General features: G+C 38.5%; 1 protein-coding gene across 1 annotated transcript in view; it reads right to left on the minus strand.

The window, feature by feature from the left end:
* LOC116098423 (solute carrier organic anion transporter family member 1A4-like) overlaps positions 1–25175 on the minus strand; it is a 43158-nt gene extending 17983 nt beyond the window's left edge. Inside the window, exons 1-7 of the mRNA XM_031381044.1 lie at positions 25116–25175; positions 22022–22163; positions 10033–10165; positions 6114–6220; positions 5549–5695; positions 5020–5118; positions 3777–3998 (exon numbers count right to left, since the gene is read on the minus strand). Coding sequence (XP_031236904.1) covers positions 3777–3998; positions 5020–5118; positions 5549–5695; positions 6114–6220; positions 10033–10165; positions 22022–22163; positions 25116–25175 — 910 coding nt within the window. The remainder of the gene's footprint in view (positions 1–3776; positions 3999–5019; positions 5119–5548; positions 5696–6113; positions 6221–10032; positions 10166–22021; positions 22164–25115) is intronic.
* Between the last annotated feature and the right edge of the window lie 2368 nt (positions 25176–27543).

Below are 27543 nucleotides of genomic sequence, written 5' to 3' on the forward strand. Positions count from 1 at the left end.
AAAAAAAAAAAAAAAAACAAACAAATAACCCAATTTAAAAATGGGGTACAGAGCTAAACAAAAATTCTTAACTGAGGAATCTTGAATGGCTGAGAAGCACCTAAAGAAATGTTCAACATTCTTTATCATCAGGGAAATGCAAATCAAAACTACCCTGAGATTCCACCTTATACCAATCAGAATGGCTAAGATCAGAAACTCAAGCAACAACAGATTCTGGAGAGGACGTGGAGAAAGAGAAACACTCCTCCATTGCTGGTGGGATTGCAAGCTGGTACAACCACTTTAGAAATCAATCTGGAGGTTCCTCAGAAAATTGAAAACAGTTCTACCTGAAGATACAGCTATACCACTTCTGTGCATATACCCAAAATAAGCTCCAGCATATTACAAGGACACATGCCCCACTATGTTCATACTAGCCTTGTTTATAGTAGCCAGAAGCTGGGACCAACCCAGATGTCCCTCAACAGTAGAATGGATACAGAAAATGTGGTACATTTATACAATAGGATACTACTCAGCTATTAAAAACAATGACTTCGCAAACTTTGTAGGCAAATAGATGGAACTAGAAAATATCATCCTGAGTGAGGTAATCCAGACCCACAAGGATATAGATAGTATTAACTTACTGATACATGGATATTAGCCCAAAAGCTCAACATAAGCATGATACAACTCACAGACCATATGAAGCTTAACAAGAATGAGGCCAAAGTGTGGATGGTTCAAACCAACTTAGAAGAGGAAATAAAATTATCAAGGGAGGCAGAGGGCAGTGAGAACCTGAGTAGAGAGGGGAAGAGGAGGGGAAAATGGGGACAGGATCAGGTATTGGAAAAGACAAAAGAGAAATACAGAGGGCCAGGAAAATGAATAGAAATATGTCAGAGTAGGCGAGGAGGATCTTGGAAAACCACTAGAAAGTCCCAGATGCCAGGGATGTAGAAGCTCCCAGGACCCAATGGGGATGACATTGACTGAAATACCCAAAAGCAAGGAGATAGATTTGTCCCTGTCTAAAGGCTGAAGGAAAGACCATCTAGAGACCATTCAACCCTGTGATCTATTTCATGTGCAGACACCAAACTCTGACACAATTGTTGATGTCAAAATGTGCTTGCAGACAGGAATATGGTATGGCTATCCTCTGAGAGGCTCTGCCAACACTTGACTAATACATATTCATATACAGCCAAACCAATGAACTGAGCCCAGCCCAAGGACCACAATGGAAGAGTTAGGGGACGAGTCGAAGGAACAGAAGGAGATTAACCCCCCCCCCAGGAAAAACAGTATCAACTAACCAGACCCCTCAAAACTGCCAGAAGCTAAACCACTAACCCAAGAGTATGCATGGGCTGGTCTATGGCTTCCTCTACATATGTAGCAGAGAATGGCCTTATCTGACATCAATGGATGGGGTGGCGCCTTGGTTCTGTGGAGGCTTGATACCCCAGAGAAGAGGGATGCTCAAGGGGTGAGGCATGAGTGGGTGAGTGGAACACCCTCTTAGAGGCAAAGGGGGAAGAGATGGGATGAGGAAGTTGTGGAAGGGAGTCCAGAAAGGATATAACATTTGATACATAAACAATTATAATGATTAATTTTTAAAAATTGAAAACCAATTGTGCCACCAAGCAAAACTATAAAGGGATAGATTCAAGTCTTGTCCACACTCTTTCATTTCCTTTTCTCTCTTTTCCTTTTACTAATATCTGGCACCTGCTAGAGTGTACCTAGTCTATTCTTTGATAATTACGAAAGACTCAGTTTGATGAAGTTTGATTTCAGAAACTGATGCTATTATCACTCCTTTAGGCAAAGTGAATAAGATAAAACTTAGGAATGTTCTTGGCACCATGCTGCAGTCCAGATGACTTCAGCATCTCAGAGCAGGCCATGCATCAGAAGCGCCTAGTGACACTGACTTCAGCATCTCCACAGCAGGCCATGCATCAGAAGCGCCTAGTGACACTGACTTCAGCATCTCCGCAGCAGGCCATGCATCAGAAGTGCCTAGTAACACACATAAACATCTCAACCTGAAAGTCTCACTGTAAGGAATGCTACTGACTCAGCTGGTGAATACCAAGAACCTTCTAAGAAACTTAAGCAAAGCTTTTCCTTATTTAAAAAGCCAAGTCCAAGCTGGGTGGTGTTGGTGCATGCCTTTAATCCCAGCACTTGGGAGGCAGAGGCAGGTGGATTTCTAAGTTCGAGGCCAGCCTGGTCTACAGAGTGAGTTCCAGGACAGCCAGGGCTACACAGAGAAACCCTGTCTCGAAAAACCAAAAAAAAAAAAAAAAAGCTGAATCCAGTTTGTAGCCTGTCTCTGCTAAATGGATTGGATGTTACTCAAGATAATTTAGCTGAAATTTACTCTTAACAGTCTCTTACCTTTTGATGTCTTTGTGTCTCTGTCTTGGTTTCCTAATTTTTCACTATCCTTCATAAATTGCCTACAATTTCCTTCACCCGTTTGATTGTTTTTTTCTGTAGTTCTTTAAGGTATTGAGAGAAAACTATCAAGAAGACACCATTTAGAAGCAGAGGCAGAGCAGTTTAATGAGAAGAAATAGACTCTAATAGCGAAATAAATCTTTATGAGTGAGATGGTTGCTCTCAGTAATCCTGGGAGCTTTAGAACACAGCCGTGTTTGTTGACATCCCTATCCTCTTAAATGAATCTCCATGGTTCACAGTTATTTTCTGTATGTCTTATCGTCTGCTAAGTTCTTTCCTAGTTTTGAAGTTTAGGTTGATCTGGTAGACCAAAGTCACATAGTAGAGTCAATATTTCCCTTTTCAGAATTGGTCACATGACCATGATCCTAAGAAGTTTCAAGCTTCTGCACTGTCTTCCAGTGTGACTTGGCTGTTGAACCATGTTCTTTAGTGTTTAAGGCAGATATGTGACTATTCAGTGCACATTGGTGATGGAGGAAAGAGCAGTGTCATCAGTGAGGTGCTCCCCACTGTAGTCTGTAACAGAATATAACAGACACCCAGGATTATAGCACACTCTTACCCTATTTGACAGGTAAAGCATGGGACCCTCCGACCTTCCAACTATACACTTTCAGAGTTCCAAAGCCCAGGCCATACACCTATGGCCTTTCTATCTTTGATCTCTTGAGAACACTACACAGGTCTCAACACACACAAATGTGAAAGCAGTGCCAAATTTTAAAAATGTGCACTGTTGAACACTCCACTGTCCCACGTTAGTTTCTTACAGAAGCATCTCTATTCTACATCATTGCTTAATAACATTCTTGCTTGATGTAATACAGTCTGTTCTAAGGAAATAATTCTCCTGTAATCTATCACAAACGTTCAAATACAGAGGATTATGTCACTGGTCATGTTTTCTCTTTAAGCCTTCACTTCAAGGCTCACAACTAAACTAACATTTTCTTTATCAAACAGGCTATCCTTTACCACTGTCTGTAGCTTTGACTTCTGGTTATTCATGTTTTTTTCTTAATATGGACTAATATTTTCTATAAAATGGGATTGTCAAAACAGATAGGACAAAAAATTTTGATTATTGAGTGTTCAGACTGACTTGAAATTTTCATAAAGTCTAATCCAGGGTAAGTCAGGTTTCCTATCATGTCAGTTGTTTCTAAGTGGTGACTGTGGAAGACATTTAACACAACTGAGTAGTGATGATAACTGACAAGCCATCTTATATCAGCACAAGTGACAGGGGTTCATGAACCACAGACCCATCTAAACCAAATAGAGTTAAAAGTTTCCATGTTTGCCTTTAGTGATTCCTCGGTTTTCCTCCTTGGTCTTTTCTTTGCACTTCTCCTCTCTGGCATTTTCAGTTCCATCCCCATTATCCTGTAATCCCTCCTTTGGGAGTGTTTTTGGCAAGAAGAAAAAGGGGATGCTGGTCAGGATATCCACTCCTGCACAGACCAAAAAGCCGATCCACCAAGCACCAACCCAGCGTGTATCTGTGGGAGTTATGGTCAAGTTATCTGTAAGGAAATGTACATATTGCATTAGCTTACATCATTCTTTCCTGTGTAAGCTGAAGAAAATTATTGACATTCATAATTATTTGTAAAATATCAACAATTTGTTCTTGTTCTTTTTTTTGGACTTGAGCTTGTGATTACCAAATCCTGGGAGTACTGACATCTACCACCCTACTTGGCTAATCAGACATTTAGAAAAATTGTCTGAGGTTGGTCAATAGGGTGAAGTTAAGGGAGCTATACTAGCTATTATTGAAACATAAATTTCAAAAAGAAAGAAACAATATTTATTTGAGACCTATTTAAGGAATAGCTTTACCCTGATGTAGTCATGTCAAAAAAATCGCAGTAGGTGAGGAAGGAGCTGCAGAGACAGTTCAGTGGCTAAAAGTTATTGTTGCTCTTGCAGAAGTTATGAGTTTGATTCTCAGAATCCACATAGAAACTCACCACTGCCTGTTACTGATTTCAGGAGATCTGATGCCCTCTTCTGACCCTGGCAAGCACCCCTTCACACTGTGAACCACAGTCACACCCACACATGCACACGCACATTCATAAATAAAGATAATGAAATGAAGTACATGGTGTTCACATTTTCTTTTTACATTTTGTATATTTACTTTTGAATATACTAATTTTATATAGCACTGTATGGTAATATATTTGACAGGACTAAATCGATATTTCTGCCCATCATGTACAACCTTTATAATTGGGTACTCATCACAAAACTAAAACATAACATGTGTGTTATCTTATACACAGTGACTGACTCATTGAATAAAACCTATGTGAATAAATTTTTTGAAACAAAAGATGTATATGAAATATAATGGGATAATGGAAAATCTTTAATCAGAAGGAGGCAATTTACCCATACCTCTGCTCCCCTTAGGTCTGCCATCTGTAAGTGGTGATAATTTACCTAACTGAGGATCAAAGAAGGCAGTGCTATAACATTCCTGAGCATTCTCCTATACCTAGGGACTGGTTGTATAAATAAAACGCACTGTGTTACCTGTATTCACAGACCCTATGTCTACATAAATGCTTGCACAGAAGGATCCCAAAAGAAGTCCAGTTAGTGGGCCAATTATCTTTCCTGTTTCTAAAATCCCTGAAAGTAAACAAAGACAGGATATTACATAACCATGCAAAGAATGTTTGCTTGCACACACACAGAGGCCTTGACATTGAACTGTTTTTAATCTTAGATTACTTTTCCTTCATTTGCAGAGCTGAGTATCAAATCCAAAAGGCAAGGAAAGTATTCTCCCATTTAGTACATACCCCTTACCTCGAATATTTTTATATATTTGACATGTAAAAAATAGCCTTGGTATCTTTGAGACATGTACATATACATATATGTATGTATGTCATACATACAAACATTGGTTTCTTTAAACATTGATAACATTGATAAAGAAGCTCCAATTGTTTGAACAATCTTACAATCAACTATGCCATAGCACTCTGCTTACTGTTCTGGAAACCATAAGGCATTCAAATCAATAATTGATTTCAAACCTGATTTTGAAACTTACCAATGTATAAGGGAGAGTTTTCAGATTTGGCAAAGTCTTCTATATAGGAAATACCCAAGGGTATAATGGGAGTTTCACCCATTCCACGTATAATATTTCCTACTAGTACATATATCCACATTAATGATTTTATTTCTTTCACACACTCTGCATTAAAACAGTAGAAAGCTTCATGAGTATTTGACAACCAAATATTACTGACAGTTAATTCAAATTTATCTGTAAATATTTTGTAGGTTAGTGTTTCATTACAGCAACAGAAAACCACATAGGACTAAGCACATAGATCACAGCCTGGGTCTAAATCTATCCTTCTAAGTCTTTTTCCCATGTGGGACAAACTCTGCAATGTTGGTTAAGAAACAAAGAATGCTAATAAGTATATTTAGACTCAGGAGGAAGAGTATTTTAGTTTATTAGAAATCTCACTTCCCTGAAGAGGGAAATAAATTGTGTTCATTTGTCTTACATGTCTACTAAACACAGTGTCATGTTAAAGCCCTTTGTAAAAGAGCATCCTGTGGCTGAGTCTCTGAGCTGAAAGCAATGAGAAGTATGAGTCAACCTGCTGGGTCTTGCATTGGCTTTAAGGTCTGGGTTCTGTTTTCCACACATAAAAAGCTGTTTGATGATAAGTTGCTTGCAGGTGAAATCGTTGTTTCATATTCATATCTGTGTGGACACAGGAAACATTCACTGTAAAGAACTGACTGCAAGGAGAGCATCTGCACATTACTGACTCCTGCTTCACTGAAAATAGAGTGTCCAGAACTAGTAAAGAAATTTTCACAGCAGTCAGTCTAATCATCATGAATCCTATGACAGGACCAGTGAGATAATGAAACAGGTAAAGTACTTGCTGCACAAGCCTGAAGACCTGAGTTCAATCCCCATTAAAGTGAAAAGAGATGAATGGCTACAGAAAATTGTCCTCTGAAATATGTATACATACACAGAGAGAAAGAGAGAGAGAGAGGAGAAAAGAGAGGGAGAAGAGAGAGAGGAGAGAGTGAGATAGAGAAAGAAAGAAAGAGAGAGAGAGAGAGAGAGAGAGAGATAACCCTGGGCCACAACTCTCCACACTCCAATCCTGCCCAGAGAGAGCAGGTCTCCCAGGAGTGCTGACACACCTAAGACCACAGGCTCACAGGATCACAGGAGGAATAAGCTCCAGTCAGAGACAGGAAAACAAGCTAACACCAGAGATAACCAAATGGTGAGAGGCAAGCACAAGAACATAAGCAACAGAAACCAAGGCTATATGACATTATTAGAACCTAGTTCTCCCAGCACATCAAGCCCTGGATGCCCCAACACATCTGAAAAGCAAGATTCTTATTTAAAATATAGCTCATGGTACTAATAGAGGACTTTAATAAGGACATAAAGGTAATAAGGTCCTTGAAGAAATAGAGGAGAACACAGGTAAACAGGTAGAAACCCTTAAAAAGGAAACACATAAGTCCCTTAAAGAAAAACAGGAAAATACAATCAAACAGGTGAAGGAATTGATCAAATCCATCTAGGATCTAAAAATGGAAATAGAAACAATAAAGAAATCTCAAAGAGAAACAACCCTGGAGAGAAAAAAATTAAGAATGAGATTAGGATTCATCAGAACAAGAAACACCAACGTAATAAAACAGATAGAAGAGGGAGTAGAAGATACCATATAAAACATTGACAAACCAGTCAAAGAAAATGTAAAATGCAAAAAGCTCCTAAACCAAAACATTCAGGAAATCCAGGAAACAACGAAAAAAAACAAAAACAAACATAAGGATAATAGACATAGAAGAGTGCAAAGATTCACAACTCAAAAATCCAGTAAACACCTTCAACAAAATTATAGAAGAAAATTTCCCTAACTTAAAGAAAGAGATGACCATAAACCTACAAGAAGCCTACAGAAACCAAATAGATTGGAACAGAAAAGAAATTCCTCCCATTGTATAATAATCAAAACACCAAATGCACAAAACAGAGAAAAAATATAAAAAGCAGTAAGGGGAAAAGATCAAGTAACATATGGAGGCAGACCTATCAGAATTACACCAGCCTTCTCAACAGAGACTCTAAAGCCAGAGAACCCTGGGCAGATGTCATTCAAACCCTAAAAGAACAACTATGCCAGCCAAGGCTACTATACCCAGCAAAACTCTCAATTATCATAGAAGGTGAAACCAAGATATTCCATGACAAAACCAAATTTAAATAATATCTTTCCACAAATCCAGCCCTACAAATAATAATAGAAGGAAAACTCCAACACAAGGAAGGAAACTCCACCCAAGAAAAACCAAGAAATTAATCTTCTTCCAACAAACCCAAAAGAAGATAGCCACACAATCTTAATTCCACTTCTAACAACAAAAATAGCAAGAAGCAACAATTACTGATCCTTAATATCTCTTAACATCATTGGACTCAAATCCCCAATAAAAAGACATACACTAACAGACTGGACATATAAACAGTACACAGCATTTTGCTGCATACAGTAAACACACCTCAGTGATTAAGACAGATGTCACCTCAAAGTAAAAGGCTGGAAAAATTTTTACAAGCAGAAGGTCTCAAGAAACAAGCTATAGTAGCTATTTTAAAATCAAATAAAATTGAATTTCTACCAAAAGTTACCAAAAAAGATGAGGAAGGATATTTTATACTCATAGCAGTAAAAATCTACCACAATGAACTGTCAATTCTGAACATCTATGCCCAAATGCTAGGGTAGCCACATTCATAAAAGAAACTTTGCTAAAGCTCAAAGCATACATTGAACATCACACAATAATAGTGGGAGACTTGCAGCTTAACAACACATCTGAAAGCTCTAGAACAAAAAGAAGCAAATACACTGAAGAGGAATAGATGGCAGGAGATAATCAAACTCAGGGTTGAAATTAACCAAGTAGAAACAAATAGAACTATACAAAGAATCAACAAAATCAGGAGATGGTTCTTTGAGAAAATTAACAAGATAAATAAACCGGATGGATCTGGAGAATATCATCCTGAGTGAGGTAACCCAATCACAAAAGAACAAACACGGTATGTACTCTCTGATAAGTGGTTATTAGCCCAGAAGTTTGGAATACAGGAAGAACAACCCACAAACCACAAGAAACTCAAGAAGAAGGAAGACCAAAAGGTGGACATTTCATTCCTTCTTAAAAGGGGAAACGAAATACCCATGGAAGGAGTTGCAGAGATTAACTATGTGGAGCAGAGACTGAAGGAAGGGCAAGCCAGCCTAAATATATCTATCTCCCGAGACGCTCTGACAGTACCTGACTAATACAGATGTAGAGGCTCACAGCCATCCATTGAACTGAGTACAGGGTCCTCAATGAAGGAGTTAGAGAAAGGACCTATGGGGTTGAGGGGTTTGCAGCCCCTTAGGATGAAGAACAATATGAACTAACTAGTACCCTCAGAGCTCCCAGTGTCTCAACCACCAACCAAGGACCACACATGGAGGGGTCTGATTGTTCTGGCAGCATGTGTGTAGTAGAGGATTGCAAGTTTGATCATCAATAGGAGGAGAGGAGCTTGGCCCTGTGAAGGTTCTGTGCCCCAGTGTAGGGGAATGCCAGGGCCAATAAGTGGGAGAGGGTGGGGTGGCAGGCATGGGGAGGGGTGAGGCAACAGAGGTTGTTGTTTTTGTTTGTTTCTTTGTTTTTTGGAGGGGAAACTGGGAAAGGAGAAATTTACATGTAAATAAAGAAAATGTCTAATTAAAAAAAAAAAAAAAAAGGTTATATTCCCAATCTTTTTCTGGCTTAGCCAAATCTCTACCTCTTTAGCAGAGAATTCCATTCTAGCATGAAAAGTTAGTTACATACATTTCCAAAACATCCCAAAATCAGTCATTCTCAATCATTAGCTAGTCCCTACTCAATCACTTGCTGATCATCCATGTCCTCAAATATTTTCTCTCAAATATGAACAAATAACCAAGGCCATTATGGGAGATACTCTTTTACAGTAATTCAAAGGAAAAAAACCTACATTTGAAGGGGCCAGAGACAATGAAGACAGATGAAGAGTCACACAGGAAGAAATACTGAACTCTTGAGAAAATAACAAGATGTGCCCCAAGAGGAGATGTATGAGATAGAGAGTTATGTTTGACAATAAAATTTTTAAAATGTGATGATATGAATTACAAGCCCAATCAAGAGACTGGATGACAAAGTTAAATTTCCTGGGAATACCAAGGAGGTGAGAAGATAAGAAATTAGAAATAGAATATGACAAGATATGAATGAAATCTAAATGCCAGTGTTCAAATAACAATAGCAGAAAGGGAAGGGGCAAGAGAACGATATCAAGGAGAAGAGAGTACCAGAAACTTTGCAAAAATATCCTGATCAAAGGCAATTGATTGAAGTGGGAGAGGACTTACTCAGTCATCTGGCTATGAAGCTAGGAGAGCTTTCCTTCTCCCAGAAAGGAAATTCTAAGTCTCAAATACTCACGTGCCAATGAGGAAATGAGGAAGTGACATGATGAAACACCCCAGGCCCATAATTGCACATCCAACACCAATCATGATAGGTCTGTGCAGTTTCATTCCAAAATAACTCACGAATATAATCAACAAAAGGTTTCCTGAAAGGGGGGAATGAGAATGTTTGTTTCAGCATTCACGTAACAAGTATTCAAGAATCAGCAGCACTTAGTCGACAGCCTCTCCAGCATTTAGACTCTAGACCTCATTGTTTAACAACCACCTTAAGAACACAGGGATGAGGCACTCTAAAACACCCAGCATCAGAGGTGAGGAGGATATAACATTTGTCCCAACACCTGGAGTTACTGAAACCAGCAGGACAAGGCACAAAGGAACTCTGCCAGCCCAGTGGCTAGGGTTTCTTCCAGTCTGTCTGAACTGGTGCCCTGAGAAATTCTTGGGCTCAAGTTCCCCAGCCAATCCCACAGCACCCAGAAGAAGCTCCACTCCGAGGTGCTCTAACACGCCCAGGATCAGAGGTAAGGAGGACACAACATCTGTCCCAACACTGGGAGTGACTGGGACCAGTGGGACTAGGCACACAGGAACTCTGCCAGCCTAGTGGCTGAGGTTCCTTCCGATCCCAAAACACCCAGAGGAAGCTCCACTCCCAGGTGCTCTAACAAGCTCAGGGTCACAGGATCCCAGAATCACAGGATCACAGAGATAGCTAGACTCTGAGGAGTTCTGACACAATCAGGATCACAGGAAAGACAGGCTTCAGTCAGATTTAGCAAGGGCAGGTAGCACTAGAAATAACCAGATGATGCAGAGCAAGCATAAGAATATAAGCAACACAAACCAAGGTTACTTGGCATCATCAGAACCCAATACTTCCATCATTGCAAGTCCTGGACACACCATCACACTGGAAAAGCAAGATTCAGATATAAAATCACATCTCATGATGATCATACAGGACTTAAAGAAGGACATAAATAACTCCCTCAAAGAAATACAGGAGAACACAGGTAAACAGCTAGAAGCCCTTCAAGAGGAAACACAAAAATCCCTTAAAGAACTACAGGAAAACACAATCAAACAGGTGAAGGAAATGAGCAAAACCATCCAGAATCTAAAAATTGAAGTAGAAACAATAAAGAAATCAGAAAGAGAGACAACCCTGGAGATAAAAGACCTAGGAAAGAAACCAGGAGTCGTAGATGCAAGCATCACCAACAGAATGTAAGAGAAAGAAGAGAGAATCTCAGGGGCAGAAGACACCTTAGAAAACATTGACACAACAGTCAAAGAAAATGCAAAAGGCAAAAAGCTCCTAACCTAAAACATCCAGGAAATCCAGTACACAATGAGAAGACCAAACCTAGGGATAATAGGGATAGAAGAGAATGAAGACTCCCAAGGTAATGGGCCAGTGAATATCTTCAACAAAATTATAGCAGAAAACTTCCCTAACCTAAAGAAAGAGATGCCCATGAACATACAAGAAACCTACAGAACTCCAAATAGACTGGACCAGAAAAGAAATTCCTCACACCACATAATAATTAAAACACCAAATGCACTAACCAAAAAAAGAATTTTAAAAGCAGTAAGGGGAAAAGGTCAAGCAATATATAAAGGCAGGCATATCAGAATCACACCAGACTTCTCACCAGAGACTATGAAAGCTAGAAGATCCTGGGCAGATGTCATACAGACCCTACAAGAACACAAATGCCAGCCCAGACTACTATACCCAGTAAAACTCTCAATTACCATAGATGGAAAAAACAAGATATTCCATGACAAAACAAAATTTACATAATCTTTCCACAAATTCAGCCCTACAGAGGATAATAGATGGAAAACATCAACATAAGGAGCGAAACTACACCCTAGAAGAAACAAGAAGGTAATCTTTCAACAAATCCACACAAGCCTAATTCCACATCTTACAACAAAAACAATAGGAAGTGACAATTACTTTTCTCTTAAAACAAAACCAACAGGAAGTAACAATTACTTTTTCTTAATACCTTAATATAAAAATTAATATTACCAACATATCCAACTCAATTGAAATCCAAAAATATGAGGAATTAGAAATTTATTGACTGTCATCCAATGGTCTCTCTAATTTGGTAATTGGAGAAATAGGTCCAATATTGTACAATCCATACACACTTTCAGTTTGTTTGTTCATGGCAATGTCTTCCTGTGTACAACATAATGGTCTTGAGATCTTGCTTCTCCTATCCCAGCCTCTCTATTAGTAGCATTGTTTATTTTATGTTTTTACACTATACTATGGTTTTCAGAACAGCTTACATATTTTAAAAGTATTTATACACCCAAAAGAAATGTAGACAATTAAATTGGGAGGAGTTTTGTAAGATAACAACAAAGAGTAAGACTGAATGCTTTGCTTGACATTTGTAACTCTTGTATCAAGTTACCACAGTAAGAGCCAAAATTTTAAGCTCTACTAAATATAAAACAAACAAACAAAAACACTTTATATATTTATGTTTATTTAAGAAAATACTAGTAGTGATGCATTATTTTGAAATATACAGTTAATATGTTTGGAGGTATTTAAAATTTATATTGAGAAAAATGTATGTATTTTCAGTATTGCCATAGAGAAGCATTTACATAAGACTGTTAAATTGATTGTTGTTTTATATCAAACAATTTTTATAATACTCATTTTTATTGTTATATTTTATAACTTTTAAAGACTATGACAAAAAAAGATATTGTAGGCATTGAAGGGGGTCTCTGGGAGGAGTTGGGGTACAAAAGGAAAACAAGAATGTGATTTAATTCTATTTACTTAAAATATGTTTTTAAATGTTAACAGATTCAGATAAATTTAAATCATGTAACTTTTCTCATTTATAATGCAACAAAACTTAAAAAAAATAAGAACACAGGGATGTGGGTCGTTTGGTGGGGAGTAGGATATTTCATATATTGTTTTAATATGTAAAGCAATTGTGATCCTGAGGAAAAGATCTCTTCCTCTCTAGAGAATACTAAAGCTCTATTCATGATCTTCCATCCCTTGGGATTGCATACAAAAGCTAGTATAGGTCTACATGTCACCTCTGACTACTCCTTTCGTACTTGCTCTATGAAAATTCAAATGAGTTCATGTTTTTTAGTTTGCTATTTAAAACCACCATTATTGTTCAACATTGTCAAGCTGGATACCTGCTTATATTGTCACTTCTTCCCTTAGACCATATAGTACTATTCAGAGTCCTAATGCTCCAACTAGGCCTTAAGTCTACATTGCAGTAGTCAAAGGGTCAAAGTAAAAATTTATCTTTGTGGTTTAGGAGAAAGCTTCATTTTTAAATGTGTTCCGCCGCCTCTGCTGCCCACCAGCAGCAATGACGACAGAACACCGAGACTTCTTCTCTTGACGGTTTACTCAGGAATATTCTTTTGTGTTACAGCTCTCCTAGGTACCCAGGTGTTACAGCTCTTTAAGGTACCTAGGTATTACAGCTCTACTAGGTTCTTAAGTGTCACAGCTCTTCTTGATGGCACGGCTCTTCTTGGTTCTTATTGATGTTGCTTCTTCTTCTTCTTCTTCTTCTTCTTCTTCTTCTTCTTCTTCTTCTTCTTCTTCTTCTTCTTCTTCTTCTTCTTCTTCTTCTTCTTCTTCTTCTTCCTAGGTGCTGCAGGTCTGCTTGCTTCTATGGAGCGGCGTGGAATGGCTGGAGACAGTCCCTTATATACCCGAGCTTAAGCTGCCAAGTCCTCCTGGATTGGTTCCCCGGCAAACCCTCATTAGCATACACCTGCTCGGGAGAGGCGCATGCGCAGCATACACCCGCTCAGGAGGGGCACATGCGCAGTGGAATAGTCTGTTGCTACAGTGTATCGGGAACCAACGTCATCTTGGATTTTATCGTCCAAGCAGCTGCCTACATTTAAAAACTTGTTTTTAAGCCCAATGCTAACAGAGAGATCTTTAATAAATATCTTTCAGAGTTGAAAGAACAAGTGCGACCAGGTAGTAAAAACCTGACATCCTTAGCTATTGGAAGACCAGGAAAGGATGCCTGCAAGATCAAAGTCAGCCTGGGCTACAGAGTGAGTTCAAGCCTGCTGCCAGGACTTAGTCTACATTGAGGACAAACAGAGGATACCCAGAGAGTTAAATGTCTCATATTGGCTAAGTCAAGGTGGGTCATTTCTCCCAAGCACCAACTCCTCAGGAAAAAGCATTTTATCTTCTGGGTCTCACAGCAAGACCGACTCTGCCCAAGTTACAGTGGAGACCACAGGGACCTGGGGACAGTTTAAGTAGTGGGCTACAGACCAACCTTTGTAATTTTAATTAGCACATTAAACCTAGATCATAATCTACTCTTTCCAGATTTCTGACTACATTGACAGCTAAGCTAACTGTATCTTGACACCTAGTCAAGAAAATAGACGTAGTTCTTTACCCTAAGATACTTTGTCACTATATTAGCTCATTAGTCAATTTGTTAACTATTTAAGACTGCCAGATCTCTTATCCAAAGACAGTTTTCCCTTGCTCATAGGTTTCATGGTAAAGCATATACAAGTTCAGATGTAAGCTTTTACAGATAGAACCTTCTGTTACTTCCCCATCTAAACTCAGTTTCCAATGACTAAATGTGTCATATTTCCTCTCCTTGATATGCCACTGTCCTAACATTAACTGACAAGAGTTCTTACAAATTAGCCTAACCCTAGTAAAGCATTCCACTACACAATCCACTTCTATAATCACAAATTCAGTTTCCCTTGGTTGTCTTTCAACTCTAAACTTAAAGTGTTTCTCATGTTAAATCTATACTACAGTTATCATAGTTACAAATATGTTCCCTTTGATTGTCTCTTAACTATAGACTTAAAAGTGTTTCTCATGTTAAATCTATATGATCAACTATCATACTCACAAGGTCAGGATTTTGAGTTTCCTTTGTCTTCTAAATATAAACTTAAAAATGTTTCTCATTATGCTGTTGAGTCTCCTCAACAGAAGAGAAAGTCCCTCCTTACTTCTTCTGCTCCAGGAAAGGATTTGAGTTTATTTATTTGTTTGTTTGTTTTTCTGGGTCTTGGGATTTGTATGTTTTTTGTTTTGTTTTGTTTTGTTTTGTTTTTGTTTTCCTAAGCTCACCTTAAAAAAATGTTCATGTTGCTAACAAATGTATCTCTTTTGTAAACTTATAAGCAATAAGAGCCCACTCAGATCTCCCTCTCATGGACCAAATAGACTAGATAAGTACACCTGTAGTCAATAGCCTACCTTCCTACCTGTGGCCTATTCCAGAGGGTGAGATTCCTCTCCTGTCACTGGGATTGGGACTTCCCTCATCCCAATCACCAAGACTGAAGAGTTTCAAATGTACACCTAAGAAATATTTTTTCTTCCAAACATAGTAAACTTTATTCTCTACTTCTAATGTGTGTTTGTGTGTGTTTCAGTATCTTGTCAAGCCCAGGCATTTACTCAAAATCTATACCAAGGATAGGTCCAGAGACACAACCCACAGATGTTCCAATCTACTCTCACAGACACAGATGCTTCTACTAGACCCACTTCTTCTATGGACAAATGGCTTCACAGACTGTGGACAGCAAGGAAATAGCCAACTCTCCTAAGACCAGATCAACACCTCCATACCCACTTTCTTAGCTTTCTCAGACACATGTAGCCCCATAAGTCAGCAGGACATAGCTAAAGATCAAGATGACCCTATTCCTGCTTTACCATCACCTCTGTCTAGGTTTTTCTTTCTTTCTTTTTTTTTTTTTTAATTAAACCAAAAGGGAGGAATGCTAGCATTTCTTCTAGGCTCTGCCCCACAGTTACCTAGCAACATCCAGATGTGTCTGACTCACTATAAAAGAGGTTGTTTGACTCCTTTTCACTCTTTCTTATCTTCTTATTCTCTTACTCTCTGTCCCTTCCCTCCCTTCCCCTTCTCCCTCTTTTCCGCTATATCCCTTCTCTCTCCATGTGTTCCTAGCTGGCCTCTCCTCTTCTCTCCTCTTCTCTCTGCCTTTGTCGGCATCAACTCCTCTTGCCATGCCCTAAATAAACTCTATTCCATACTATAATCATTTTATGGCTGGGACCTCAGAGGGAAGGAGTGCCCCACCATGGGCCCATGGAGTTCCCCCCCCCTGCTTCTAATTCACCATACCATACCTCTATCAAGCATATCCTTGACTTTCTTTATTTTTTATAAAATACAACAGCATGAGCAACTTATTGAGATTTCTAAAAAAAGAAAAAAGAAAAGTAAATAAAGAGGCTGGGGATAGAGTGGGAGAATGCATGTCTTATGTGTTTGAGGACCCAAGTTCAATCACTAGTATTATTCACACAGAAAAGAGATTGAATAGAACTAAATACATAAGTAAGTTCTCTACAAACTACATAGTTTTCATTGATGAGAATGTTTGCCCTGTTCATATAATACATAAAGGAAAGATCAGAAAATTTAAGCATTCTTTTTTGATGAGTTGGCAAATCTCTAATTGGTCTTACATATTTGAAAGATTTATGAAGATTTTGTTTCTCTTCCTATCCTATTTTCTCTCTAGTCTGCTCTGTAGAAGAGATGTTGTATTGTTTAGAGTGGCATTTGCCCAAACTCCATATTCTTATTATTTTTATTACAGCCTGTCTCTGTTTCTAAAGTGCCCCATTAATAAAGTCATCATGCAAAAGATAATGTCCCAATATACTCACTGTTTGAGCTCTCTGTCTATCTTTCTAGTCAATAGCTGTGTACCTCTGAATGTACAAAATCATGTCTAAAGTATCTATTGATTCCCTCTTCACATTCGGCTGAGTTTACCTTTTACAATGTCTCGCTATGTTGTCAAATAGTGGCATGAAGGTGTGGAGAGAGATAAGTTATTGACCAGGCTAGGGTCAAGTTGCTTGCAAAACTGCCTGGGGAATGCTCATCAAATGCTACTTTCGCTAGCCAGTGTGAATTACTCTCTCTCATAATTGTTTCTATGAAAGACTTCCCCTAAAATCATCTGTCATAGTGACTGGTGATGCAAATAGTTAATATTATTCTTTAAGTGGAATTGTTTAACTTTAGTCTATAATTCAGTGAGTTCACAGAGTTTATTGTTTACCAAGATATTAAAGTTTTCCATAAACTTGAGTGAGAATTATTTTCAATAATCATTAGCTTGGTGTTAGCATTCCTGTTCATAGTGAAGTACAGAGCAACAGTGACATGAGCAGCCACAATTCTTTTACCACTAAAAGTATAAATAGTGGTATATGATATTATGGTTGTTGTAAATATTGCAAAATGTCATGGAGACAATAACTACTTAAAAATCAGATCTAGATTATATTCACTTCGTTGTTTAAAAGCACAAATCTTTCTTTCTGTTTTTAATTTCCTTTAACTTTTATTGCATTATAATGAGAAAAGTTACATGATTTCAATTTGTCTGAATTTGTTAACATTTAAAATCATATTTTAAGTAAATAGAATTAAATCATATTCTTGTTTCCCTTTTGTACCCCAACTCCTCCCAGAGACCCCCTCTTTAATACCTACAATATCTTTATTGTCATATACTATAAAATTTATAAAATATTATTACAATAAAAATGGGTACTATAAAAGTTGTTTGATATAAAACAACAATCAATTTAACAGTATTATAGAGATGTTTGTCTATAGCAATACTGAAAATACATACGTTTTTCTTAGTATAAATTTTAAATAACTCCAAACATCTTAACTGTATATTTCAAAATAATACATCACTACTAGTATTTTCTTAAATGAACTTAAATCTATAAAGTCTTTTTGTTTGTTTGTTTGTTTTGTATTTAGTAGAGTTCAAAGTCTTGGGTCTTACTGTGGTACAAGCCCAAAATAAAAATAACTTTTAGACATTGGATTTCATTGTAATAAGGTTGTACTTCAATGATCCTCACATCACCAAAGGATTTTACCTCCATCGTAGCTGAGAGTTGACAGTTCTGCTACACGAAGGAATGAATTGAAGGCACGATTTTTGGATACAGACTTCCTACTATGGTCAAAACTATTTGACTTGAGTGGGTGACTTTATTCTCAGGCCACAGAGAACAGGTTACATTCATTTAAGAAATGGTGTGTGTATTGAGATAGTCTATCTATAAAGTCATTCACCAACTGCTTCAGTGAGCAATGGTTCTGCTTGGAGGGTGGCACAGACATTAGGTGTGGGTAAGAATCTGGTTCATTGACTGTGATAATTTGGAAAATAATTCATCTCAGAGAAAGAGTAACTTGTAAAGTCCTCTCCTTCAAACTTGATACAAGAGCTACAAATGTCAAGCAAAGCATTCAGTCTCACTCATTGTTGTTCTCTTTCCTACAAGCCACCTGCCAAGTTAACTGCGTATGTCTCCCTTGGGTATATAAATACTTTTTAAATATATAAGCTGTTCTGAAAACCATAGTGTAGTGTAAAAACATGAAATAAACGATACTACTAATAGAGAGGCTGAGATAGGAGAAGAAAGATTTCAAGACCCTTATGTTGTACACAGCAAGACACTGTCACAAACAAGCTGAAAGTATATGTAGATTATACAATATTAGACCTACTTCTCCAATTATCAAATTAGAGAGACCATTGGATGACAATCAACAAATTTCTAATTCCTCATATTTTTGTATTTCAATCGCTTAGGATATGTTGGTAATATTAATTTCCATATTAAGATATTAAGAAGAGGTAATTGTCACTTCCTGTTGGTTTTGTTGTAAGAGGTGGAATTAGATTTGTGTGGATTTGTTGAAAGATTACTTTCTTGCTTCTTCTAGGGTGTAGTTTTGCTCCTTATGTTGATGTTTTCCATCTATTATCCTTTGTAGGGCTGAATTTTTGGAAAGATATTATGTAAATTTTGTTTTGTCATGGAATATCTTTTTGCTGGGTATAGTTGCCTGGGTTGGCATTTGTGTTCTTGTCAGGTCTGTATGACATCTGCCAGGATCTTCTAGCTTTCATAGTCTCTGGTGAGAAGTCTGGTGTGTAGTCCTGATAGGCCTGCCTTTATATGTTACTTGACCTTTTTCCCTTAGTGCTTTTAAAATTCTTTCTTTGTTTAGTGCATTTGGTGTTTTGATTACTGTGTGATAGGAGAAATTTCTTTTCTGGTCCAGTCTATTTGGAGTTCTGTAGGCTTCTTGTATGTTCATGGGCATCTCTTTCTTTAGGTTAGGGAAGTTTTCTTCTATAATTTTGTTGAAGATATTTACTGACCCATTACATTGGGAGTCTTCACTCTCTTCTATGCCTATTATCCTTAGGTTTGGTCTTCTCATTGTGTCCTGGATTTCCTGGATGGTTTGGGTTAGGAGATTTTTGCTTTTTGCATTTTCTTTGACTGTTGTGTCAGTGTTTTCTAAGGTGTCTTCTACCCCTGAGATTCTCTATTCTATCTCTTGTATTCTGTTGGCGATGCTTGCATTTATGATTCCTGATTTCTTTCCTAGGTTTTGTATCTCCAGGGTTGTCTCTCTTTCTGATTTCTTTATTGTTTCTATTTCCATTTTTAGATTCTGGATGGTTTTGCTCATTTCTTTTACCTGTTTGATTGTGTTTTCCTGTAGTTCTTTAAGGGATTTTTGTGTTTCCTCTTTAAGAGCTTCTAGCTGTTTACCTGTATTCTCCTGTATTTCTTTGAGGGTGCTATTTGTGTCTTTCTTAAGATCCTGTATCATCATCATGATAAGTGATTTTAGATCTAAATCTTGCATTTCCGGTGTGATGGTGTGTCCAGGACTTGCTACGGTGGGAGAATTGGGTTCTGATGATGGCAAGTGACCTTGGTTTGTGCTGTTTATTTTCTTATGCTTGCTCCCCCCACCCCATCTAGTTACCTCTAGTGCTACCTGCCCTTGCTAAATCCTTCCTGTGATCCTGGTTGTGTCAGAACTCCTCAAAGTCAGGCTGTCTCTGTGATCCTGTGAATCTGGGATCTTGTGACTCTGTGATTATTAGAGCACCTGGGAGTGGAGCTTCCTCCGGGTGTTGTGGGACTGGCTGCAGAGCCTGCACCCAAGGTTGGCTCAGGACACCAGCCCAGAGAGACTGGAAGGAACCCGAGCCACTCTGCTGGAGGAGTTCCTGTGTGCCTGGTCCCGCAGGTCCCAGTTACTCCTGCTGTTGGGACAGATGTTGGGTCCTCCTTACCTCTGATCCTGAGTGTGTCAGAGCACCTGGGAGTGGAGCTTCCTCTGGGTGTTATGGGACTGGCTGCCGAGCCTGCACCCAAGGTCACAAATCTTTCTTTCTGACAGGCTGTTTAAATGATTTGACAATTTTACTTAGTTTAACCAGCTTCCTCTTTCCCTACATAGTTCAATTCTGTGCAACTAAATATTATCCTGATATGTCAGTGAGTTTTCATGATAAGTTCTCAGCATAGGAAGATCAATATCTACTTCTAACCCTATACTGGCACTCTGAGTTATAAAAGACATACTTCACAACAAGCCATGATCTCTACTCATTTCTCATCCCTGCACAATTCTCCAGGCTCATGTTCTAACAACTTCTAACTTTCTATAAGCTGGGCTAACTTCATCCCCACAGAAATGATTTGACACTTTTGCCCTCCACAATTTACCTTCATATTTACCTGTCCATGTCTTCTAGAAAAACCTTTACTCCTTCCAAAGACTTTCTTCTCTAGCACAATGTGTCTGGTAGGACCTTGGATAATAAGTGAGCCATATTTGTTGCATAGAACATTAGCAGAATCTGTGTAAGGTCTGTGTAAGGCATTCATCCTGACTCCTCTGAAAGCCTGGGACACTGGTGAAATGGGAAGCAGCTTTAGTCTTACTAAGGAGGACAAAACCTTACAGACTTGGGTTTAATTCATTTAGCAATAAAAGATAGAAATCTTTTCTTTCTCTAAGCAATAAAGATTGGAGCTCAAATTTTATCCAGAATGAGTAAGTTCTTTCTGCCTGGAGCTTGGGCTTTTGCTCTTTATGCATATGTAATTACAGATGTGTGTGTGTACGTATATAATCATGAGATAAGTAAATAGCTGGGCTCAACTGTTTTGCATGATGGTTTATGTGCATGTGTGCATGAATTTGTATATGAATGTATATGACTTTTTGCATATTTGCTTGTATAAAAGTTTTTCCTTCTATGAGTGACTCTCTTCTCCTGGTTCAGAAAGTATATTTCTCTAGATGTCCCTCTTGTCTGACAAGCAGAGGTATGCCTTCTGAGCAAGAGGAAAAAGAAGCCTAGAAATTAATAGTTTACTTAATTCCCTCCTCTTAGGTTCCAGGTATTAAATGCCCAAGTCAGCAGGTTTTAAACCCAGAATAAGCAAGTTCTTAGGACTTGTTAAAAGATAGTGGCTTCGTCATTCACCATACTTAGAGAATTTAAAGGCCCAAGACCATCAATCTTTAAGCTACCTTTAAGTCCTCTGTTTTCCTCATCAGCCCATGCTAGGCCAGGCAGACTCCAGGCAAAGGAAATAAAAACTACCATTAAACAAAGCTCACTTTGTTTATAGATGGAATCTCTTTGTTCTTCAGCCTTGGTACTCTCATCTCCCACTTCATCACCAAAAATCCTGAGTTGAAGTTCATCCACCCATTTTAGGAACTGTGTGTGACAGAACTCAAACACAGGAAAACTTCCTCATCTTCTCTAGTGAATAGAAGAGACACAGCAGGGGAAAGAGAAACATTTGCTTTCTCCTTTGGAACACGAGTTACTCCAGACATTTATACTTACCATTTAAGATACCAAGGAAGTCTTTACCATCTCTTTGGTTTATCACATGACAGAAGTAGGTATTAAAACTCTATCTTCCACTCATCATAAAAAGGGACAATATCAAGAGTATGTGCTACAAAGTAGGTACTATCATGAGGATATTTATATAAGTGGCTATTTTACAACCAAACCATATATATATGTAAATGAATATAAATTTAACTCACCTATCTCAAAGCTCCCATTGATGAGTCCAACTACAGATGTGGGGATACCGAACTGTCTCTCTATTTGCGTGAGCATGGAAATCGTGTAAGTTCCTGATAGTGATTTGGATACATATGCACATGTTAATGCCATCAGAAACATCTAAGAAAAAAATGTTTAGGGAGAAAAAGAAAACTTTGATTTCTGATTACGTATGTGTCATCTACTGGCAAAACAGCCTCCACCATGAGATGGATGACGGTATCCAACATAAACATCCCTTGAACATTCAGGAAACTTTAAAGTGTAATCTCCCCTCTGCTATGCTGTCCTTGCTCTGGACATGCAGGTAGAATAGCCAGTTAGCAGTTACGTTGTTGATAGAAAAGGCTTTGCTCTTTTATCAGTGTATTTTTTCATACAGAAAGACATGGGTTTGTTCTATGTAAGACACAGCTATTGATGGGGCTTCAGCACTATACTGTTAGCTGCAGGACAAGTGCTATCCTCTTAAGGAAGGGTAAGGGGAGAATACAACATTACACCAAAGCATTGTGCCTACAGTAGGCCTGCTATGTTCTCTATGCAGGAATGACATGTTTCTGGATGTCCTGTGCCAGTTCAACACTTTGTCCTCTTTCTCTGCATTCTTTTGCTCAAGCCAAATTCTCTCTACTGTGAACAAATGCCATAGTGAAGTGACCCTTTTTTTTTTCTTTCTTGTTGAATATTATCTGTCCAAGTGATGCTCATGGCATAGAAATCCAAGGTAGAGCCTTTTTGGTGTTCCTAGTGTGTTAGATAAAGCATGGGTGTGTATAGTTAAGACTCTCACTACATGTCTACGACTGATAACTCACTTTGCGTGATGTAACTAGTAACTAAAAATTCACCTATAACTCACCTTGAGTGATGTAATGAATTAGCTTCCTAGTTTCCTCAACTTATCATCTATTTGTCATCAACCAAATTTCTATACTATATCATCTGTAATAATATGTATATAATACTGTACTGGACTACTATTTCTTACTTGTAAACTTATTGTCACAAGGACTATGTAATTTGGATAAACTTGAGTAAAAACAAATGCAAAAAAATGGAAAAAGTGAATACCAAGTTCAGTATAGTTTAAAGTATGCCAAATTCCACTTGCAGTGATGTTCTTACCTCTCGCTGTAAATCCTTAAGAGGACATGATTGACAATAATTTTCATATGAGCTTTATAATTCAAGTCCTATATTTAAAGCAAAATGTACCAAAATTTAAAAAAAACAACCATACTTGAGAGGTCATTTGTTTCACTAACATTTTGCAGAAGAAAGCGATCCTGTTAGTTCTCAGAAAGTGAAAGACAGTGGCCATGCTCACTTAGATCTAATGCTATATAACATCAGTGGTTGTAAAGCTAGTCCCACTGACTTTCCACCTCAGCACTCTAGAGTCTGCAAGAAACTCCTGCACAGCAAACTTTTCAGCAAATTTTTCAGGCTCACTAGGTAACTTTCCTTCTGTCTCTTAATTTCTTTCATCCCCCACCTTTGTGTGTGTGTGTGGGGGGGGGTAGGTGTGCATTCTTATGCAGAATGAATTCATGTTTACATATGCACACAGGGAGACTAGAAGACAACCTCAGGTATAATTCCTAAAGCTTTGTACTTTGTTATTTTTTTAAACGGGGCCTCTCACCAGCCTGGAATTCACCCAGGAGGCAAGGCTGACTCTTCACTGAGTCTCCAATATCTATCAGCCTGACTCCCATCTCCTCCTGCTGGAATCAAAGTTATGTGACAACCCATAGGCATGGTTTGTATGTAGGCCTTAGGGAATGAATTCAGACCCTCCAGCCTCTACTGCAAGAATATTACTGATCTAGGTATCTCTCCAGCCTCCCTAAGAAATTTTCATTCATTTTCTTTAGTAAGTTTTACTGATTAAATTTGCCTTTTTTTAATTTCATACATAGATGATATGATCTGATTATCCATTGCCTCCTCACTTCTCTACCTCTCTTTCCTATCAACACCCTTATTCCTAGCTTTTTTTCCCAAAGTTCATAAATTTTGGTTTACATTTTTTCCCATGTAGTTTAACCAGGGCCTTCTCTGTAGACATTGAGTTAGAACTGAACATTTGTATCTGGTGAGGTCACCAGTATATGTAAAACTGAAGGCCATGAAAACCATGAAGGCCATGATATTTCCTGTTCTGAGAGTCTTTTCTTAAATACTATATTTCTAAATTTAGGAAGCAGAAATTTCAGTATGGGTACTGTATATCTTTTGACTACCCTAACATTCTAGATAGTTCTAAATTCAAGGAAGGAGAGAAATCTGATTATTTTTAAGCAGCTAGTTCTAACTTTTGCCTTTGAAAATAATTGTTTTAGCACTTTTCATAACATCAATATTATAATATAAAATGAGCTTTTAATAGGTAAAATGTATAATTGAGTAAACTGAACTTTTGGTAGGATAACTTATGATATAAGTCAGCATCTCAGAGAGGAATGTTTGCCTGACTCTGTAGAAACTAGGCCAGTACTCAAATTTCCTGGGTTAATATATGTTCACATTTTGTGATGTAAAAATGAATTTGGAGCCATGAGAATAATGATTGTATCTAAAATACTGAAAAACAACCAAAAATACAACATTCTTACAAAATAATTATTGTTATATTGCCAAAACTTGAAAAAATATTTTTCTCACCCGATCATAAAGTCTTTACATATTAATCAACAGAGGTCTTCTGCAGGGAACTGTTTCCTAACTGTGACCTCTGATCTTCTGTCAGAAATCCCTGAAGGCTGAGTTAATACTGAGTGAATACAGATTCATCTTTGACGTCAGACAAAGTTGTATCAGTATATAATACATACTTAAAACATATTAAACCACATCCTTCTTTAACACCTTCTAAAACTCTCTAACTTTCCTGGATGAATAATCCTGGTTAGATATCCCTAATATTAAATCAATTTCTTTAAGTCAAGGAATTAACAACACATCTATTAACATTCATGTAAACTGAGTAGTATTATAGTCACCTTCAGTGCTTGCTTTAAAAGTCTTCTATGAGTGTATACATGCATACATAGCAACAATCCATACCTTGACCTTGGCAAAGCATCTGACCCCATGAGTTGCAGCTTTTTTCTCAGGTTCTTCCATGTTATCTTCTGACTGCTTAAGGATAACTCTACTTCAAAAATCCAACTGCTAACTTTTCCAGAAAATACAAAGTGGCTAAATTATTTACTGAAATATAAATTATTTTTCATTTGTAACATTAAATTGTTTTTCATATTTTTTTTATTTTTCTCTCATGTATTACATGCCAACAACAGTGTTTCCTCTATCCACTTTTCACAGTCCCTTCACTCAATCTCCCTTCTCTGACAAATCAACTCCTTTTAATTTTCCTTTGAATAAGCAGTGCTCCCTCCCATCAACAAAACATGATGTAACAAGTTAAAATGAAACTAGAAACAAAGCCTCATATCAAGGTTAAAGAAGGCACCTCAGTATGAGTTAAATTATTTACAGATCTGTTACAAGTAATTCACTGAAAAAATAAACTCTCTTAGGGCTAAGTTGTTTTAGTTAAGGTTTCTATTGCTGTGATAAAACACAAGGACTGAAATCAACTTAGAGAAGAAAGGGTTTGCTGTATTTACAGGTTCTATTGCATAGTTCATCACTGGGGGAAATCTGGTCAGAAATTCAAAGCAGGAGGCTGGATACAGGAGCCAATGCAGAGACTGTAGAGGTTGGCTCAGAACCTTTGGAAAATTCTACCAGGCACCCCTCCCCTCCTAGAAGAGAGAGGTCATCAAGCACATTGGCTCTCCTCCCTTCCTGAACCAAGAAGCTGATTACATCCCTCAGATGGACCACAGGGGGAACCAACTGTTGACCACCCACAGATAAGAGGAGCCCTTGCTACTACATTCCCTAAGGACCAATCAGTTTAACAGTCACACTGTTCTGCCAATCACAGTGTGATGGTTGTGCCTAGTTGCTGATGCTCTATTCCACCCCTGGAAAATATATAAAAGCTGGCTGAATGCGCTGCCTGGGGCTAATGCCTCTCCTTCAGGGACATGACAACCCCAGTGGACTGGAACAATAAATTCATCTTACTTTTGCATCCATCCCCGCTCCGTGTGATCCACTCAGGGGGTCCCAAGTACCTAAGACTTGTCAGAGTCTTATAGGCCAGGAATTCTACCCCCTGTGGGGACACAGCAGAGAGCGGTAAATTAGAAGTCTCCAGCAGATACCACAGTTTTTGTCTGTCTCACTGTTTGTCAAAATCTGAATTTGTAAACCTGTCTGAACTTTCAGTTTGCTATGGTCAAGAGTTGGGGACAGATATGTCTTAACATAGAGACCATGGGGAGCCTGGAGAATGTTCCAGGTCCCCTGGAGGGAGTTGGGAGGACTCCCCTCCATTAGATCCAGCCCCAGCATAAGCCTACTGAGTCACCTGGTTCTACTCCTGAGGAGGGATGAACCGTATGTTGATTGTCTTTCTCTGTGTTCTTGGATTTGGATGTCTGCCCATAGCAGGGATGAGCTGTCTGTGTGTTGGTTGTCTTTCTCTGTGTTTGATGTTGTTGGTTATCTCGTTCTGTGTTCTTGGACTTGGACTGACCACTGAATCTACCCTGTTAACATCCTAGTTAACCACTGGAGGAGAAAACTTGCCAGTAGTAGTAAAGAAGGGAAAGTTAGTTCTCCAAATGGTCCACCTTCAGAATAGGGTGGCCACCAGTAGGGACCTTTGACTTGCAGATGACCAAAACAGTAGATCAAAGCAGTAGTGGAACTAGTCTTTAGGCCAGGACTCCTCAGGCACTCAGACCAAGTGCCCTATATAGTTACCTGGAAGGATCTAGTGGAGGAACTCCCCCTACCCCATGGATAAAAGCCTTTCATTCCCCCAAGCCCCAACTCAAAGGTTCTTGCCATCAGAGAGAGGGAAGCATGGAAGGAAGGATCTGGACCTGAGAAGAAGTCGATCATCTGAGACCATTCAAGAGCAGATCTGTTGTTTCAAGACCCTACACCTCCATAACCCCTTACCCTTGCCCCCATGGCCCCGCCAGCACCAGCACTGGCTCTGGGATCTTCAGCCCATATGGGACCAGGGCCATTGTACCCCAATTTACCAGAGGGAGGAGCAAGAGGACATCTCCAACTTTCTGGTCCTGCCATGGAGACCCAAAATCTGAGAGCCACCTCCCCTGATACCATAGTGGCTCTCTCACTGACAGCATATAGGCCTCTAGAAAAGGGCAATCAGGCTATGCAATATTGGTCCTTCGTTATGGCCAACTTGTTCAACTGGAAGGATCAACAACCCCCACCCCCATCCTTTTCAAATAACCCCAAGGGGGCCAATTAATCTCTCTGAGACTGTTTTGTTTACTCATTGGGCCACCTAGGATGATATCCAACAACGCATGAGAGTTCTCTTCACAATTGAAGAGAGAGGTGATAATGCAGGAAGCCAGGAAGAATGCCCCCTCAGACA

The sequence above is a fragment of the Mastomys coucha genome, unplaced genomic scaffold (assembly GCF_008632895.1).
Source record: "Mastomys coucha isolate ucsf_1 unplaced genomic scaffold, UCSF_Mcou_1 pScaffold20, whole genome shotgun sequence".
Lineage (NCBI taxonomy): Eukaryota > Metazoa > Chordata > Mammalia > Rodentia > Muridae > Mastomys > Mastomys coucha.